Consider the following 20,400-nt stretch of genomic DNA (forward strand, 5'->3'; position numbering starts at 1 on the left):
TTACTCCACCGGACACTGATTTCTAACAGTTGAGTAAGAGACGTAAGAAATCACAAAATGTCATCACAGATCACTTTTATGAAACTTTTATCAAACCATTGACAGTAATAGGATTTCAGAGAGATCATTCTCAATGAGGCAGTGCAACATTAAAACAGTTTCTTCTAGGATATCTGATTTCTCATTGTTCAGTCAGAAGTGAGTTTAAGACAGATCAGGAAGGGCCCACAGTGAATCCTACCCTTATCAAGCAAAACCAGTCAACTCTTCCATAAGGGCTGTAGCTGACACATATGATCACACAGAAGATTAACAGAGGGGAAATTCATGGTTAGTTAAAAAGTGTCACATCCACGTAAACATGTAAAACTTGATTATTTACAGTCACAGCTGACAATGACAATTTAATTTCTACAGTATACTGTATGTCAGAGGTGACAAAAAGGCTGAAAATGAAGGAAACTGGAAGGAAGGAATTTGCCACATTTAGCTGTTTATGTCTCGATTGAAGATATAATAAAAAGATCAAAAATAACTGACCGTAAGGTTTTCACAGTATAGATTTTACAACCATTCCAGTAAAGAAAGCTTTGAAGGAGCAAAGGAGTAAACTGAGAAGATCAATACCTTGCTCAGTTAGAGTGGTATTAATCTTCTCATTCAACTCTCAGCAAAAAAGCAAATAAACATATTTCCCAAAATTTCACACTATTCCTTCAGGCTTGATGGAGGATTGTGATTGATCCACAGAAAAATGGAAACCTACACAAAGACAGAAGCAAAACTAATAGAAAATATGTCTTTATTTACAATGTGTGACAATATTACAAGGATGGTGAGATACACAGTGTAATGTGATTTCATGTCATGTCATTAACCTGGTTTTGTTATGTGATTTAAAATGATGTGCTATTTGTCATGTGACTTGATATACCAGGATATAACAGGATGTTTAACATCATGTGGTATGATGTGGTGATTCCTCATCTTAGCTCATCATGAAATATGTACAAGCTCACTCCAGGTCTCTCTGCACAATTCCGCTAATTCATACAAGGGAGATTGGAAAACCGGGAAGCCATGACTTGCAGGGTTCCTGAAACTCTGGAAACTCTGGAAACATACAAAAAGAAGCAACAGCAACACATTACACTCCTCAACTGAATATTAACAGAGAAAAGAGATAATCTTTGTATCTGACACCCACACACAATTTCAGTTCACTCACTGTGTTGGTTTGTTTTGTTGCAGAAGCATTTGATCAGATCCAGTTTGGCTGCTTGGGTTTTGGGAAAGTGTAGGGAGCGACACTTGAGTTTTCCATTGGGAAGAACTGAAATAAAAACACAGGTGGTCACTTAAATTCACCTCACAGAAACTCTTATCATAAGTGCTCTTAATGCCTGTTTTTCTTCTTTACTTGACAGCATAGTATTGTTTACAATGGCAGGAAAGTCTACAGCTAATCTATTCCAAGTAACAGATCCCAATACAGCATCACAACAGCTCTTTCTCTACAAAAAGTTGAACTTTCTTACCCCTTTGATGAATTTAAATGACTAGCACTAACTCTTCACACAGACAGACATCCTAATAATTGTTTGATTGATTTGAGTCATTTTTGTATGTATTGCTGATGACCACATAATGCAGGAACCAGTTTAGGCTCGTTGTCATTGTTGCCAATTTTTAACCAAAAAGTATTAAAGAGCAGTGAACACTCACCTCTACACCTGCACTCACGGATGTGAACTTTGGTCACATGAAATCCAGCAGATAAAACTGTAAACAGTGGAAAGAGACAAATAGCAAGAAATCATTTGTGTGGAACAATAATATGTTACCCATCCACCCCTTCTAACATTCACTGTTAAATATAAATTTACATATTGACAGAATGGTGCAAGCACAGTCAATTGTTGACTGTTAAGACGCATGTATGCCCATGAAAACCAATTTTCTTTGTATTTACCTGCGTTGTAGTAGAAGTTGTCCACCAGAACAATGAACAGCAGAGTCACACCTATGATTCTGGACATGATGGCAGCAGTTAGTGTGTTCGCTCTGTTCACGACAATGTGTTTGAGTTATTGCTCAAGAGAAGATCATTCCCGACAATTATATACTGGCCCAGATAGTCCAGATCCACGTGGGTCTTCAGAGTTTTGATCTACAGGTAGATCAGTCTTGGCATGTCTACAGGGGGGATTTTTTGGGGGGGATAATCTTTCAACTGTGCATGGATTCATCCCTAAAATGTGATGAACCTAGAGATAGTGCTGGAATTGCAGATGTTCAGGCTTGATCTCTTTGTTCATTTCTTTGTTTCGTTTCATCGAGTTTGCATTCATACTACTACCAGTCAGAGTAGCAGAAGCAGAAAAGCATTTCAACTATTTATTGTCCATTACTTTATCCATTCACACTTTCCTGCTCACCTGCTAACTAGTTTTTATGCACCAGAACATATATTGTAAATATATATACAGCATGTATAACCGAGGTCAGCAACTAATGGTTGTATTGTGTGTATCTAAAATGTCAGAAGTGAAAGAAGTGAAAACTGTTATCATTTCGTAGAACTCAGTGAGACATCTTCAAATGTCTTGTTTTGTCTGGTCAGCAGCCCAAAACCCAAAGATATTTGACACATGAAAAGACAGAAAAGTATCAAATCCTCACATATGAGAAGCTGACACCAGCAAATGTTTGACATTTTTCCTTTAAAAAATTACTAAAATGATTATTTGATTATCAAAATAGTTGCTGATTCATTTTCTGTCCATCGATTAATCGACTCATTGTTGTAGCTCTTATATCACCTGATCATAACTTATAGTTTTTCAAATAAGGTCAGCTACCCAACAATCATCAGTTTTGGTCTTTTACATTTTTTTAATTAATGATTGATAAATATAAAAAATAACAAGCCTACATGTTGTAAACATTAACACAAATATTGATTTAATCATTAGAATAATACATTACAGTATTTATGTTTTTGTAGCCATAGTTTTAAGGTAGGAAAGTTCATCTTATTCCACACTGTCTGACATTATCATATTGTATATATTCTGTATCAGCTTATTTTAACTCTTTATATGACATATTTGGTATTTCAGGAAACTTCAGGATCTCCACTCACACTTTAAGTAAAGCTTTATGGGGTTTGAACCATGTTTGTCTGCACAACATGAGATTGTATGACTGGTCCGCTGGCAGGTTTGTTGGGATTAAGAGGTTAACTTGTTCCTTTTGTCCAAAGTGGACACATTTTGATAAAACTGACCATTTGCATCAGAATTACAGGCAGAGCTCTGGCAAAAAACACCAGGAATCTATTTGAAAGCAGTGTTCTTCGGAAGTAACATTAGTGTTCAGTCAGGTTTCCCTTAAAATATTTTTTCTCTGTATGTTTTCCTTAAGGTTGCTCTCTGCATCTGAGTCTCTATACGCAGGCAATGGTTAGATGGAGAAATAACTGGTTGGGTAAGGTTTCAGAATAAGGTAAGGAAAAATACAAATGAATGGGGAAACACTTCAACACAACACTGGCACTGATTCATAAAGTGAAGAAATTAGTGGTCACAAACTTTGCAACATAGAAGATCAGTGTCCTGATTTCTATGTTTTTTTTTTTTAAATCTTTTTCTTTGTGTTTTATCTAATTTATCTTTTTCTTTATGACTCCAGGGCAGCAGTTCAGTGAGGAGACCTGAGTTGGTGTCTATGACATAAAGCATTACATGTGTTATGTATGGGGGATTATTGAACTGTGTCTGCCATTGGCTGGCGCCTGAGTCACTCTGTCATTATTGAAGGTGCGTAATTACGCACTGCGCCCTCGAAACTTTGGCACACCTCCACCGTATAATCCAAAGTGTCAGCACAGTCGCGTATATCAACCGCACGGTGACGTCCGTATGCCGATATGAGTCAAGACAAAATACGAGGAAATCCCCAAGGCCGAGAAAACGACGAGAGGCCCCTTTAAATCGACGCTTCCTCGCTGTTGTGCCGAGAGAGAGAGAAAGAGAGAGAGAGAGAGAGCTCTGATAAACAACAACACGGTTCTCAGAAGCCGCTTTTACCGGATTCAGCTCATAACTGCGGCCTCGGTTAAGAAGAGGTGAGGTAATATTTATCATGTTTACGAGTATTTTGAGAGGATTGTAGAGAAAGCGATCTGTTAATGTTGATTTCAGAGTCGGACGGAAAAGCAGTTAATTATAGTGAACACATCAAACAGGAGACAGGTTATTGTACTGTTCAGCTACTGTAATGGCCAGGAAGGCATTTGCTACACCTGTTAGTTATACAGTGGAATACAGAGGAAAACACAGGAGTACATCGCTTATTTTAGTATAAACAGCGGAGAAGTGTTTGTGCGCACTTGCCAAAAACCAGCCGCTCTCTGACGCAGGAGAGCTATTTTTGACAAACGTGTTTACTTTCATTCACAGGCTACGAGGACTTTCTCGCTGTTATTTCCAACATTTCGTCGTCCGCTGTCCATACATTCATTGTTGAATGCCATTACGGAAGTGAGAGGCTTTCCGACACGACACTAAGCTTGGGCTGTGCGGACATCTAGCGGCCAATCAGGAGAAGGCGCCTTCTCGAGATGTACGGAGCTTCAGGTATCCCCGAGCTCATCCCGCCCAGTGGGCCGCCCCGGCAGCCCGGTCCGGCCGGACAGTACAACCCGGGACACCCCCAGGTCAACGGCCACGGCAGCGGGCCCAACCCTCAGAGACTCGGGCAGAGAGCACCCAAGCTGGGTCAGATTGGTCGGTCCAAGAAAGGTGAGTGACGGCACCTTTCAGAGATGTTTGTTTATTTGTTTGTTTGGATCTCCATTGGTTGCTGCGTAACACTATTCCACCTGAGGTCCATATTAAAATATGTATTTGCATATTATATGTGCAGTGACAAAACAAGCACATTGTGTGTATATATAATGTCAATAATGATGACACAAGCAACTGCTACACCCACATAGACATGATCTGAAATTAAAATGACTTTTAAGCAAACAATAAACCATAACACAACATGAGAGGACAGACACACACAAGCTCAGTATAAGAAAGAAATAAGCACCATCCAAATTGTTTAACTCTATTTGAAGTCTCTTTTCAGAAGATCCCTCTTCGATAAAATTTAAAAACTAGACATACTATTTTCTTGAGTAATCTATCGAGGGAGTGAGTCCATTCATATATATCTCTAGTATTAAGACAGTTTGTTTTTCTAGTTTTAGGCAATATGAACTGCCCTCCTACCGTATGTAAATTAAGTGTATCAATACTTAAAGTTACATTTTTGTCATTATGACATTTCTGATAGAAACTATAGTGTTATGACTACGGTAATCTACCTTTAACATCAGGTGGTTCCCAGTCTGGGTAGTCCAGAGTTCCTGGATGGGAGTTTTGAAACAAAAGGTGGAATTTCAGGGGGTGTTTGCAGTTCCTTTTTTTTCTACCCATTTAGAGAAAGTTAGAAAAGATTCACCAGTTTGAGAAGTTCTTCATAATGCATAAAGCATATTTATTTTACACTAACCTAATGATCAGAACAAAACCACAAATACCCACACCACATAGGAAAAAAAACATTTTTAATTTAACTCCATGGCTCGCCTGTCTTCAGAGCAAGAAGACAAAGTTTAGTTGGAATTGTTTAAAGGATATTTGAATATTTGGTGAATATGTCATTGATTTTTCAAAACATAGCTGATAGTTGCAGTCCTACAGTAAATGTCAGCAAGGCTGTGCTCAATTAGATTGAGTATAATGTAACTTAATCTGCAAATACTATAGCTGCTGAAGCAGGGATTGTATTTGAAATATTTAAAGCAGTAGTTTGACAATTTGGTAAATACATGTTCCTTCCCAGAGGTAGTTGAGAAGATTGACACCGCTCTTATGCCATTTCGTATGTGAAATATGTAGCTGTAGCCATCAATCGGTTATCTTAGCTTAGCGTAAAGACAGCAGATGGGAACAGCCTGGCTCTGTCCAAAGATTAAAAAAAGATCTACCTAACAGCATCTCTGAAGATCACAAATTGAGATGTTTAATATCATTTGTCGGGTTTATGAGCCTGATTATTTCTTGTTGGGTGCACTGCAGTGATTTCCTGGTTACCCTGTAAAACCATATCTTTTATGTTTTACACTCCTTGCTGTTTGCCTTGTTTTCAGTCATCATGCTAAGCTAAGCTAACCTGCTGGCGGTAGCTTCATAAATAATGGACAGATATGAGAGTAGTATCAATCTTCTCAACTAGCTCTCTGCAAGAAAGTGTAAACATGTATTTCTCAAAATGTTGAACTACTGCTTTGAGAGAACTGATCCAATTCATCTCTCTAAATGGACAGAATAGACAACCTCCATTTTTCCCAGTATCAAGTATCTGGTATTAGTATTAATGCATTCTTCACCTAGAGGCACACATTCCTGACTTCTGACTTTTCCTCCTCAGTGGACTTGGGTGATGAAGACTTGGATGACATCATGAACAACAACGGGCAGTGTCCTGTATCCTTGTCGCCCATCTCCTAAACTTCACCAAGAAGTGCCAAAAAAAATCCCCCGGGACGCCAAAACTCCCTGTCAGTGATCTTGGCCTTGATCCTGTCAAGTGTCCTACTGAAGCTTCTGATGGCTCAACAAGGCACAAAAATGGCTAATTTAGCGCCAGCTGAAGCCTAGGCCCTCTTTGTAAATAGTGTTTATTTAACTTACCTTTTGGTCAGACTGTGAATGAATTGTACTGCATTGCCCTCTACTCTATACCTCGGTAGGTACTAGACTATCAGGACTTGAGAAGGATTTGAAGAAAGTGTCTATATTTTTCAGAGCTTCTTAACAAGGGCTACATTTCTAAAGTTGCACTGAGCAAATGGTTTGATGAAAAGCAGCCTCTCACCAGCCTGTTTTCTGGTATGGGTTACTGATTGTCTGCGAGTCGGTCGTGTGAGGGAACACAAGCCTGTAAATGTGTACCACACAGGTGAAATGTTATGCTTAGGTTGTGCAATGACTATCATTCTCTACTCTCACACTGATGCAAGTGGTGTACTATTATCCAGTGGATGAAAGCTCGCTATTTACGGGGGAAAAAACTACTGCTAATTATTTATTGTTTAAAAAAACAAGAAGAAACACTTTGTTGTGTTGTTATGGCTTCTACATGTTTTTTACTTGTTTCTGAATGGATATTGCTTCAGTCATCTATAACTGAGATGTATTATGTTTCCAAATGGTGCACTTTGTGGGAATGCCTGTTATGTGCAGTGACATGTTGCAGAATTCAATGCATGGAGTCTGTTAAAGCATCAAAACACGTAACTGGTATCCCGTTATCAAGGGCTATGTAGAAGTATTCCAGACCATGTCACCGTTTTGCTCTTTAGATCATGCAGAGTCAACATTTCTCTGAGCTCATTGTTAGCTTGAGTTGCTGACTCAGTGGGAAAATATCATAAACAAGACAACAACTGACTTATGGAGGATTTGTGTGTTTTCAGTGGCAGGGTTTCCCCAGTTGGCCAGACAACTGTGATGAAAAGAATGTGTACAGTTCTAAATGTTTTGAAAAAATTGCCAAATGATATTTAACGCTACATCAGATTGAACTGATTCAACTTAATTCTGATTGGCTTATCATGATGAACAACACCTACTTTGTATTAGTGTTTAGTTGTATAGCAGTACAAAGTGCTTGCTTAACTACACCTAAATGACGTCATGGCATTGTTCAGGTTCAAGTGGACTGTTTAAAGATAAAGTCAGCCTCCACGTTATAATTACAGTATGGGATCATGGAAAGCAAACAACAGCTTACGATTAGCTCTCACTGCTGAGACAATCCTACACTGATGTGTTTTGGGTCATCTGGGTTTTTTTAAAAGATGCACCTAATAACATATTATTGCTTACAAAGGCTCATGCTGATGTCATGTTACCTTGTTGGCTGTGAAATTGTTACTACTTTAATTTTTTTGTTGTGTCATGAAAGCACTGCGTTTCACAGCTCATTCTCTGACTCAAAGATTGTTGTTTGGGTTGTGGTGGCCGTTTGCATGGAAATGGTCAACTTTTCTTAATGCATCTCGGGAAATAAAGGATGAATCTTTGTGAAATATTTGTATTTTATGTTCACCAATGGTATTTTAACATGACTGATTTAAAGGTTTTCTCTGTTTCTCTGATACAAGTCTGTCAACTGCATTCACATAACTTGCAGTGATTTGTTTTTTCACATACACTAGTTCTCTTTTTCTTTTCATACAACTATCATATAAAACACTGTTTGCAGAGCGTTGTTACACAAATTCAGACTAGTAATGAGTATTTACTTATAGTATTCTCAATCCTGATCACAATGGAAGAAAAACATCTGTTTTGTTGACTCATTCACTCTATGAACATATGCAGAGTTACAGAACATTTGACTCCAGAACTATAAAATCAAATGTAAAGATACATATCTGATTGGTTACCTGCTGTTTTCCAAAAAAAAGGGAAAAAAGGAAGCAAAAGACAATATGCAATGCATCTCTGATGTAGGTGAGGTCAAGTCACACTTGGCCTGTGATGATTCTCTTAGTCGTGCCATGATTGGATTTATCACACAAAGCAATTTTATCTATGTAAGGTGTCTGACCTGTGAGAATGTAACAGTAGTGCTGATGTGGCTTGATGCAAATTACAGGCAAGATATGGAGAAGTGAACCGATTTAAATACTGTATTCCTAAAATTACATCTACTCCTTCTCCTGAATTGAAAAATCCATAATTTATGAATATGTAAATATTTTCCATTTCAAATGTTAAACTGTTAGACATGGACTAGTCCATTCTCAGTATGTGCACTATGTGAACTTTCCACATCCAACTTCTGTATGTCATAGCATGACTGGCTTCAAAACTAGCTGTGATAAGATAAAATCATAAAATCATAAACTGAGATTCATGGTGAACACAAAGAAACTTTCCCCTTTAAGTAGATGAATGTGAAAACAACTGAAGTCTGTGACTACATCAATCTGCAGAGTGAAGGTCAAACATCCAAGTGAAGTAACAATAAGCAAAACATATTTATGAGTGGAGGGGGATTTCAAAATATTTTATTTTTAGTTTTGCTTAGTTTTGCAGGTATAAATTTTTTTGGGGGGTTTTGGGAAAAAAAAGGTTCTTTTGGTGTATAAGTGAGGAGGGTTTTTTTTTTTTTACATGCATTTGCTGTTTTACAAATAGCCAGTTTTGGTGTTAGTGTCACCTACTATCAAAACTAGGATCTATGTTTCTAACAATAGAGAAAAAGTGTAATCAGCTACCATGACCACCACACGATTAACAATGTTGCTTTATTATTAAGTACTGTTGGACATGTTAAAAAGTGTCTTCCAGTCATTTTCAGTACACCATAATCAGCTAGATGTGCCAAGTGTATACAAAATACAGCTATGACATTTAAAAAAAAACAGCAGTCACAGATCAGAGCATAAAACATTGTAATAAAAATATGACATTATAATCTCTGAAAGCTAGAATCGGGCCACAGTGAACTACCAATTATGCAAATCTACAACGGAGCAAAAGCTTCATCCTGCGTTTGACAAAATAAATAGAGGCAGTTTAAAAGGTATCTCATAGTGGCTGATATGGAAGCTATTAGAGTGATAATGGCACAGTGACTACATTATAAAATATTTCATATATGAGCAGGGTTTGTAACAGACTGGTATGAAGAGCTGCAGGGCCTGTAGTGAGTGTTGTAGTAAAAGGCCTGTGTGGCACTGTCACCCTACACAGTGTGTCCTGTGTGTGAAGTCACACCCTGCTCATTGTAATGTCTATTTTAGAACCACCAACAGTTGATACAAAACACCGTATTGTCACCCTGTGTTTCTGTTGTGAGCTCCTGAGCCGGAGCCTAGACACCAAACTGGAATTGATTGCATTCAATTACATGGCAAACGCTAATAGATGCTGGTTCTGACACGGAGGTGCAAGTGTTGGCCATAATCCACCATTTAGGCTACGATTCAAGAGGTTACACCCTGAGGGCTTGTCCATTAAGTCAGGCGATCCAATTATAATGTATTTGTGAAGACCAATTGTAAACAATTGTGGAATGTTTGGATGGGGTGAGAGACATCATTCATGAAATGACTGAGAGTGCTGCATGATAATCAAAGGGTTATCAAAGGCCTGCCTGGAAAAAAAGTAAAGAAAAAGTCCCATTTCAGTAATTCTCCTGTCTATGACTCATAACTGCCCGTACACCTTCAGTTTCACTCTTTACTGGTGCTGAAACAAGGGGGAACTTCTTCAGCGGCTTCTGTTGGACTCCCAGACTGCAGGGGGAGCTCTCAGACGTATTCCTTAGTGCTGCTCGATGGGCCGGAGCGGGAACTGGCCATAGATGGGTATTTGGATACCTGCTTCTTTCGTGGACAGGAAGCAGCCATCATGGCCCCGCCCAGGACATCTAGAAGGGAGCCTCCCCACGCGATGAAGATGGCAGCACCAAACTCAAACCTGAGACAGTGGTTCATGATATGAATTTTATATTAAACAAATAAAATATGGTGGTCAAGCAAGAACAAGGTGCTTTGGGGTTACTTACTTGGTGTTGACAGGAGTGTAGGGATTATAGAAGGCCCGGATCACATTGTGAGCAAACCAGGAGCATGCTACAATGGCACACAGCCCTAACAGGAAGACAAGTCAACAACAAAGATCAATCACCCATCAGCACATCATCAAAAGCTAAGAGGCCAGACATGCTTTTATCCCCTAGCTACTGACTCCAGCACAATTAGCTTTTAGTGTTTCTCCTTAGAGGCAGTTAGACCTCTTATGTTAGAATCAGTGCCAGCAGCACCGGACTCTTTCAGTCTAATGACCTCTGGAGGGCCGGAGCAGAGGAGTGGGAAGAAAGCTTTTTGGACTGAGGATCAAACTGCCTCCTACCTACAGTACTGTATCATGCACATAGGATCTAAGATCTGAGGTGAGTTTAGGTGTTTTGAAATTATATAACCAGATATGTATTGTTTATCAGATGAACATCGGCCCCATCTGTGGCTTTATCATTTGGTCAGCAAAGAATAAACTTTTACACACTTTTGTATACATATTGTATTATTTTACCATTTCAGCTACTCATTAATCAATTTTTCACATTTTTCAATTTTCTTAATGCAAGGTTGATATGTTTTTTAGGCATGCTGGGAGTTCTAGGGATGGCATTATAGTCTAATTATGATTACTATTCATAAGTGTGTCATAAGTGCATTCAAAGTGATATGCATTTAGGAGCATGGCTTCATATTGTGTGAACAGTTCTGACATGTTTTACCAAATGTTTGGTTATATATGGAGGGTCTGAAATGTTTTGGAAATACACATTCACATATGATGGCCATTGTGGCATGATGTACAGGGAAACTTTAAAAACAAGCATTTTAATCCTCACCTCCCACTAGCAGGATGATGCCTCCTGTCATGGCGATGCGGGATTTTCGTAGTTTGTCACTTCCTCCACAGGTGGTGCACTTCATTCCCATACAGGCCACACCCAGCCCAGCGATAGACACAATGATGCCGACTATCATCAAGGCACGAGTGGCCTGGAGCGAACCTGGAGACGACAAAAATGTAAGCATGAGAACAGAACAGCAAGACTGTGTTGGTTCTGTTAAGAGAGGCATTCAATAAGTGGCCTTTCATTTTGTGGAATGTGGGAGTACAGTGTAAAAAGGTTAAATAATAGAACATCTTGCACAAAACACAAAGAGGACATAAAGTCGAATCATAAATCCTGTATTCAAAGTGCAAATCTAGAAGCACAAAGTGGGAAATGAAAAAGAAATACTCAAATAAACCAACTTCCACCTATCAGAGAGGTTTTATGTATGTGTGTCCAGAGGTTGTGAATTACACTCACATTAGCCTGTCAGGACATTTTAATGTGAGCTTTTCCTGGAAGAGAAACCAGGGGATACACATGAAGCCACGCTAGCACACACAAACAGGAAGAGAAAAGACACATCTCACACTTTTCTTTCTGTTGCTGTTTGAGAGGTGGAAACACACACTGCTGAAACACACTACTGTCAGGACCCTCATCTGTCAGCACCCCCTCCCCCCTCCTCATCCTATAAACCTATCACAGGGTGAGCCCCCCCTTTGTCTCTCTCCCCTCTCTGTCCACCTAGAACCAGTCTGTGCCAGTCTAGGCCATCCCTGCCCTGCCCAAACAAACAAAACCCTCCAGCAGCAAGGGAGGGAAGGAGGGATGGGTAGAGAGAGGCGGAGGGGAAGAGGATGAGAGGAGGGAGGTGGACTCTATAAAATAGTGAAGAACAATAGGGTGGATTACAGAAAATGCAGATCCAGAGAAGGATGCACAGTATCCTGGCTCAGAGTTAAATCACAGTGTTCTGATTATTGCCAGTGAGCTTTGCAGTTGTTTCAAAAATGTAACACATCTGGTGTCTCCATGGAAATCTACTGAAGAGAATAAAATGAACCTGAGAAAGATGCTGCTTTGACCTGTGTTCAGTTTGCTATTGTTAAATACAAGTAAAATGGTAGATTTCTTTCAGCATTTAGATACTAGGTAGTTCGACTCCATTATCTAATCCACTAGTTATACAATCGATTTAAGAAAAAATATATATGGTACCAAATACTGTACCAGTCAAAAGTTTGGACACACCTTCCCATTCTTAATATAAATGACAACCACACTGCAACAGGCAATATACTGGAGCTTTCATCAAATAGTAGTTACATGGCTTCAACATTGCATAGCATATGCAAACTAACCATCAGGCCTAGTTACTGCAGTGAACACAACTGTTAGCAAGGCAATGCAAATCACATCTGTTAACACAGAAACACAATCTATCTGATATATCTATCTGATAATTGTTAGTTGTCAATCAAAAGTTGCAAATACAGCACCAGTCAAAAGTTTGGACACACTTTCCCATTCTCTTTTATGAGAAAGTGTGTCCTAACTTTTGACTGGTGCTGTATATTGCCAGAAAATGCTGTGCTTGGCTTCAAAAGTCGACCCACAGTACTTCTCAGGATCTCCAATATGGCTGCCAGAGTTGCTGTTACACTACCTGAAAACCATCAAATGAGACCAAAAGTCTGCAATATATCAGCTGTTATGACTACAGAACAGATGCTATTAAGAACAGGTTAAACCCAGAGGTGCAATTTGTCCTAAAGAAGTGTGGAAAACATTTGTGTGTATGTGTGTGTCAGTGGATGTTTGAGATGCTTGTGCTGCATCAGTGTAGCCACAATGGCCATCCCTATCCATGAAGGTTGGAAATGGATTATTTTGGAAACATCACCAGGGCTGCAACTAACTTAATTATTTTCATTATTGATTAATCAGTCAATTATTTTCTCGATTAATCGGTTAGTTGTTTGATCCATAAAATGTCAGAAAATGGTGAAAAATGATGATCATCACTTCCCAAAGCCCAAGATACAACCTAGCTTTGTCAGTCAACAACCCAAATATATTCAGTTTACTGTCATACAAGACTAAAGCCAAAGCTAAAACCAGAAAATATTCAGATGTGAGAGGCTGGAATCAGAGAATTTGGGTTATTTGGGCTATTTAAAACTATGAATCGATTATCAAAATAGTTTGATACATTTCTGTCAATCGATTAATCATTTAATTGATTAATTGACTGATTGTTGCAGTTCTAAACTTGTTGACACTAAGCTTGTTTCATCTATTGTATGTGATAGCATCAGAAAATATTGGGAGATGGGGAGCAGAGTGGGAGGATTTCCCAGAATGTGACAATGCGAAGGTGAAGTTTCTAAGGAAAGCTCGCTATAGATGTATCTCTTAAGTTCCTTGCAATAGTTTCTTTATAAAAGAAAGCCTTATAAATAAGACAATGTCCCACTGTAGTAATAGATTACAGGGGGTGGATGAGAGGTAATTAAGGTGTGGTTAGCAGGTTGAACCAAATCTAATCAATGACGACAGGTGAAGGAGGTGCTTTGATGGACCAGGTGGGTGTCCAGGTGGAGAAGCTGAACGAATTAAACAAGTGAGAAACTGCACACAATCTAACACTGTAATACTTGTCAAGTGAGTTTAATTTAGAGTGAGCTGCAGGTGTTATCTGTGGATTTAACAACATATATTTGCAGTGAGCATCCTCTTGTTTTTACACAACATAAATTAAACTATCACCACACTTACTGTCGAGCTGCAGAATAGAGTCGTAGATTTTACATTGGAGCTGTCCGGTACTTTGGAAAGCGCATGACATCCACAGCCCCTGGTACATGGCCACCGCTGTGATGATGTTGTCCCCGATGTACGCGGACATCTTCCACTGAGGCAGAATAGTCCCGATGATCAGTCCGACAATACCGATTAACGACAGGAAAAATCCCAGCAGCTGAATACCGGAGTTTGCCATCGTTTTCTTTTAAAGTCTCTAAATGAACTTAAACGATGATCTTGTGTATCCCCTGCAAACTGCAAAGCTCCTGAAATTGCTGTGTTAAGCTCTGTTAATTGTCTTTAAGTGATGCACAAGCAGCTTGTTGTATCCGTGCCTGCTCCTGAGTGCTGTACCGGGGGTCTTCTGCTCGGGGATGGGCATGCAAGATGTGGGTGATGGTGTGAAGTGGGTGTGTGTAGTTATCATGCCTGCTGATGCATGGAGTTGCTGCTGGGAAATGTTCCCTCCGCTTCCAGCAGAGCAACAGGTTGTCTCTCAACTGAAGCCTATTTCTTTCTAACTTTCTAACCTTTTCAATCAAACCTGTCCAAACCTGAAATTTGTCTCAAATTTGTACAAGATATGTAATAGCAACATAAACTTCATATAAGATATGTTTTTTTCTTGTTTAAAATACTCTCAGGTGGTATTTAGGGAGGGTTCAAGAGGTCATTTCTTATTCCTCCCACAATGCCAAAATAAATGAGTGCAAAAATGAACAACAAGTAGGCTAATATATATTGAAAGTATCATCCCACACTGGCATCATTTGAATTGATGCCTAAATACATTTTTGTCTAATTTTTTCTAAGTATGTACATACAGTGTGTGTGTGTGTGCCTGTATGTACAGAATACCCACTGACCCAGATTGATGCTATAAGTCAACCTATCTGTGAACAAAGTAGACTAAACTCCTTTCACCACAGATCACCAATCACATGCTGCTGACCGGCTCAGAGCTGATTCATGACCTCTCTGTTGCCACTGATGTGTTAATGAGTAACTGTAAACCGCTGGGTACGAGTGGAAAGATTCAATGTTGAAAACTTCTAACATGAAGGGAGAGCTGCATCATCAAGTTGAGATAGTTTCAGACACCGGAAAGAGGTGGATTACTAGAAAAACTGAGATGTTACAACTTTTCTCCCATTCTTGTTCAACTTTTGGTGGCATTCAAACTATCAACAGGTGAGAACCAGATGAACTACAGTGAAAGCTCTTTTAAAGCCAGAGAAGGCATCATATAAGTAGACCAGAAGGAGCATTTAGCCAGGCTCAGTTCAGCAGCTCAGAGGAGCTGGCAGAGGGACATTTGGAAAGGGGCAGGCTTCTCCACAGGTCAAAAAGAAGACATGATGACATGCTGATGTTGAGTTTCTGCTCAAAACTAAAGCATTATCATCAATAGTGTTTCCGTAATAACAAACTCGACTGTTTTAAAATTAACCACAGTTATTGGATGAAAGACAAATATTCATTAAATCAAGTGGGACTTTTACCCATGTTGATTTTCTACATATTTATTGACTTATTACTTTTTCACACTGTAATAGTAGGTTAAAGTAAACTGGAAAACATGAAACATGCCTTGTGAGGGAATCTGAAACCACTAAAAACAAGTGAACAAAACCTACATTTAGTAATAGTTGAAGATGCTTCCATGTTTCCAGTGATGGGAAGTAACTATGCACATTTACTCATGTACTGTATTTAAGTTATTTCATTTTATGTCACTTCATACTTCTACTCCACTACATTTCAGAGGGAACTATTGTAGTTTTCACCCCGCAACATTTATTGGAGAGTTTAGTTTACAGATTTTACATACAAAACAAGTTACCAACTTCTATAGTATGATGATGAAGTATATAAGATAGTTAAAATTATCTCCAACTCAATAACGCTGCTTAAAAAGTAGTGTAGCAATAATACTAGTCCAATAATATATATAATAATACTATGAAAGAGGCCATTCTGCATAGTGAGTATTTTTAAAGTATTTATTGATAAAGCTTTTATTCTGTTACCTAAGTAAAATTTTCAGTGCAGGACTTCTACTTGTAACAGATTATTGTTACATTGTTCTATTCTGACTTTTACTTAAATAAAGGATCAGAATACTTCTACCACTACTGCTTGTTTCATTATTTATTATTAGAAAAAAGAGTGAATAAAAGAGAAACTGAAGTGTCCTGAAGCAAGGCACCTCATGCTGCAGTACAGTTGGGTTGTACAGGCCACCAGCATACCTCACAAGGGTTACTCAAGTTAAACCCCAGTAGCCACCAACAAGTCACAAATCTAACTAGAATTTGGGAGTGTAGCAAAGCACAAATAGTGGGTTTTTGATTAATGTTTATTCCGTACAAATATTTAAAAAAAAATTTTTTTTGGGGGGAAGAAGGAAAAAAACATGTCAAATACCACTGCGCAGGTGGTTAATATCACTATCTCAATCTCTCTCCTCTGCTCCGCTGTTACGTCTATCAGCAGGTCTCATCGAGGTGAGTCACATCCACCTGTTATATGACGCACATTTCCTTATTTGGACATCACTCCCAGAGTTGAGGGTGTTCCCCAGAGATAAAGCTGAACTAATGACATAAGCAAAGTGCTCTCAAGGGACTCTCCATAACCTGTTGTTCCCTTTTTCCTTTCCACAATGTTAGGTTGTAAAAAATAGGCAATAAATTGAAAGTGCAAAGCAATAATCACCTTTGAAGTTCTTCCCTACACGTTATACACTGTCCTGTCTCTGTGTTATGGGTGAATAAATGCATACAGGTCTGTCTACACTATTGCAGCAACACTGAGCAAAGTTTTAGCTCAGTAGTCAGCATAGTCGTCTATTATCTGGGAGACTTGAGTTGAAGACCCAGTGTGGGGACCTCCTTCATAAGATAGTTTATTCATAAACATTTATTTTAACACTTAAATATACTAAAATTAAAAGTGTAATAAAAACAAAACAGGATTTTTACGCCTATTTCCACTTTTATGCGAATACAAATATAAATAATTTGGTGCCTCAACAAATACAGATACAAATACAAATACTGGGCCCTCTGCACATCCCTAGAAGAGTGCACTCAGTAGACTGTAGATCTCTACCAGGTGTGTGTGGGGACATGTAGTGTGTCCTCCTAGGTTCACCTAACTGTATGAACTTAATAAAGTAACCATAAACGGGATGATGGGTCCAGAACTTCTCAATTGAAACATTCTTATTTATTTACAACATTTGTTGTAACACACCACACAAAATAAAACCCCTCCCTACGTCCTACGTGAGTGTTGAATCTCACAAAATTGTCCCTCCTGGCTCCCTTACAGTCAAGATGGCAGCGAAGCTAACGAAAACAGGAATTTATTCATCTCATATCATGCCTAACTTTAGTGGATCATAACATATTGGGTATGGAATTAATCTGCAGATGCTCCGGTTCAAGATGAAACCAAACTTTTCTATGGAGTTTTTGAGCCACGACAAAGGCCAAAATGTGGCCTGCAACAGACTTGTTTTTAGCCTAGCCGATTCACTGCTGTTGGTGATCACTTGTGGTCCCAACCAGCCAGTTAAGAGGTGTGAGGAGTCAGCAGTCACTGGCAGTATAAAAGCCATTATAAAACAGGTTTTTCAACAATCATGAATTACTCAATCACAAGAGGTCCTTGAGCATGCAGTCATAAATGTGCACAAAAAATATTAGGTTGATGGGTCCAGTGGTATGTGAGATTAGCTGTGGACAGACACACACACACACACACACACGCACGCACACGCACATACATGCACACACAAATACACGGACACACACGACCAAACACATGATCACCTCCAGGCGATTACAAATTCAGTAGTGGTTTTCAAGTTGCATAACACACCTTCTAAAGTAGCTTTTTGTTTGATCCATGCAAACTGTGCGTACAGTGTTTTTTTGTCAGTGAATCAAATGTTCATAACCTAACTGGAGATGACCATTTTATACCTCTTGTTATAGTTAACAACACATCAGTTCTATTAGGTTCATTATCATGCCAGCAGTAGCCACTTCCTGCAGTGAACGAGCAAAAACCGAGAGACAATAGGAAGCATTGTCCATATCAGAGGTCAGGCTTTGGCGCTGCAGTCTGTATGACTTCACACTGTGAAGAAACAATAGTCCTGTAGTAATGAGAGAGGAAGTAATAACCCATAAGCCTGGTGGAAGTTATCCCCACTGCCAGGTTGATGGGAATGTGGTCACCTACTGGCTGGATTATCAGTTCACTTATAGGCATACATGTAAGGAGGCCCTGTTTTCCTTTTCCACCTCTCCTCTGCCTTCCACTGATCTTTCATTTTCTCACATTCTTGCCCTTTCACTCCACCTCTTCTCTCACTATAACTCTTTCCCCCTCTACTGTATCCAGGATTGGGTAATAGGCCTCAAGGTTTAGCTGTGGAGGCCAACAAATGCCCCATTGTTGCCAAGGAAGAGTGACCACGTAGTTCAAGCAATGTTTCACTTTGATACAGTGGTTGAAGAGAGGAGGAGGAGGAGGAGGAGGAGGAGGAGGAGGAGGAGGAGGAGGTGGAGGGGGGTGTTGGGAGCTGAGAGGTCTGGGGTCAAGGTGCGAAGAGAAAGATGAAGGAAAGGTGAAAAAACATAGATTGAGCACAAACAGCTAGGTGAGGTGTAGAAGAGGAAGAAAATTCAGGAGCGCAGTATATAGACAGTCTCAGGCCTAGCAGTGTTGTTGCTATTGGTAACCTGATTTATATGATGTCCTCTTGGCTGCTTCTCCACCCAGATCCTGGGTTGTAAAGCCCACAAAATGAACATTGCTCTTTTCCCCCCCCTCTTCTCTCGCGCCTCTTTCCACTTTTACTACTTTCTTTTTTAGAAGCGTAAACACACATTTGTCTTGCTGGTTTAGCCGTTGCTCAACGCTCAATGGGAGGTGAAAAAGAAAACAGCTAAATCAGCCCAAAGAAGGGCACTAACAACATTCTCTCGGGGGCTCTCCCTCCCGTCTCTGAGGCCTCCTCCGGGTCTGAAGTGAGCAAGGGGAGTGCAAATCCAATGACTGAAGTCTTTTAAGTGCCCTTGGAAGTCACTGAGGCATTAGCAATAAAACATGCTGGGCCCACAGCTTTTCTCTGAAAAGCTCCGAGTGCGCAAACGAGGGGGATGGCGCCCTTCTCTCCATGTCTTTTTCACCTCCAGCCTTATTATGCAACATGACTTGGCTTTTGTACAGCAGCAGCAGGACAGGACCAATAGATTGTGTTGTTGGTCTTGTGGACTCATTCTTCTTGTCTTCCCTCTGAGGCAATGAGAGAGAGAGAGGCGTTCTTTTCTCTCTTTAGAGTTTGGCAAGTGTTACATATTGGGTAGAAACATATTTGCACAGTTTGGACACAGTGAATACAATGTCAGACTCTGTGGCTTCACGCTGCACATCAGTGAGCATGAAAATAGCTACAGAGTAACTATGGAATGTACTGTTCAAGACAACTTAATCAGCTAAGAGGCAGTGCACAGCGGAGACCCACCATATAGGATATACAGTAGTTGACCTTCTGACGTCTTACTCTGTCACAGACTCTGCAAACAAAGTCGAAAATGAAAGATAATGAGCATTTATGGCTGTGGCCTCTAAACTTTAAAGTCCCCCTCCTCTCAAAAATGTGTTTTGCTTTCTGTTACTTAGATGTTTGAGCTTCACTGTGCAGAATGATGTATGTGTAGAGTTTGACACTAAAGGAGTGTTTTCACGTTCATCTGCACAGGGGGAAAATTTCTCGGTCCTCTCCTTTAATCTGTTTAGAGGCGTGTGCGTGTATAAGCAGAATTTTGTGACATCACAACTAGTTTGGAGCCAGTCGTGGTCCAGTATGCAACTTACACAGGTGTGATGTGGAAACTTGAAGCCACATTCACAAGAATGTGCTTTTCAGTGAAGTAGGAGACTTCTTGTGTTCAGCAGTTAAACTTTTGAGAGGGCACACATTTGCATATTCATAGGTTCTGGATTTCAATGAGGGAGGAGTAGATGTCATTTAAGGAATTTTTAAGTAGTTTAAGTAGTTTTCCTTTAAATAGTTTCCCTCACTGT

General features: G+C 39.5%; 2 protein-coding genes across 3 annotated transcripts; one reads left to right on the plus strand and one right to left on the minus strand.

The window, feature by feature from the left end:
• The first annotated feature begins 3,855 nt into the window (after positions 1-3,855).
• Positions 3,856-8,152, plus strand: si:dkey-112a7.4 (uncharacterized). 2 transcript variants are annotated; one of them, XM_067579572.1, is made up of 3 exons: positions 3,856-4,134; positions 4,464-4,805; positions 6,490-8,152. In XM_067579572.1, the coding sequence occupies exons 2-3, from the start codon at positions 4,625-4,627 to the stop codon at positions 6,567-6,569; spliced, it is 261 nt and encodes an 86-aa protein (XP_067435673.1). In that variant the 5' UTR covers positions 3,856-4,134; positions 4,464-4,624; the 3' UTR covers positions 6,570-8,152. The 2 variants fall into 2 exon arrangements, with proteins under 2 accessions (XP_067435673.1, XP_067435672.1); XM_067579571.1 differs by having other exon boundaries at positions 3,856-4,129.
• A 137-nt stretch (positions 8,153-8,289) lies between these two features.
• On the minus strand, positions 8,290-14,754 carry cldn7a (claudin 7a). Its single transcript, XM_067579570.1, has 4 exons — positions 14,269-14,754; positions 11,497-11,661; positions 10,645-10,729; positions 8,290-10,556 (listed from the first exon to the last, which is right to left on the minus strand). Exons 1-4 carry the CDS (start codon positions 14,489-14,491, stop codon positions 10,388-10,390), a joined length of 642 nt encoding a protein of 213 aa, XP_067435671.1. The 5' UTR covers positions 14,492-14,754; the 3' UTR covers positions 8,290-10,387.
• Between the last annotated feature and the right edge of the window lie 5,646 nt (positions 14,755-20,400).

The sequence above is a fragment of the Thunnus thynnus genome, chromosome 22 (assembly GCF_963924715.1).
Source record: "Thunnus thynnus chromosome 22, fThuThy2.1, whole genome shotgun sequence".
Taxonomy (NCBI): Eukaryota; Metazoa; Chordata; class Actinopteri; order Scombriformes; family Scombridae; genus Thunnus; species Thunnus thynnus.

Bases quoted from the DNA above. Each gene is read 5' to 3' on its own strand.
- si:dkey-112a7.4 (XM_067579572.1), top strand. From the start codon at position 4,625: ATGTACGGAGCTTCAGGTATCCCCGAGCTCATCCCGCCCAGTGGGCCG. The intron at 4,806-6,489 runs GTGAGTGACGGC...TTTCCTCCTCAG, and splicing joins GATTGGTCGGTCCAAGAAAG to TGGACTTGGGTGATGAAGAC.
- cldn7a (XM_067579570.1), bottom strand. From the start codon at position 14,491: ATGGCAAACTCCGGTATTCAGCTGCTGGGATTTTTCCTGTCGTTAATC. The intron at 10,730-11,496 runs GTGAGGATTAAA...TCTTCCTGTTAG, and splicing joins CATCATCCTGCTAGTGGGAG to GGCTGTGTGCCATTGTAGCA. The intron at 10,557-10,644 runs GTAAGTAACCCC...CCACTGTCTCAG, and splicing joins TACACTCCTGTCAACACCAA to GTTTGAGTTTGGTGCTGCCA.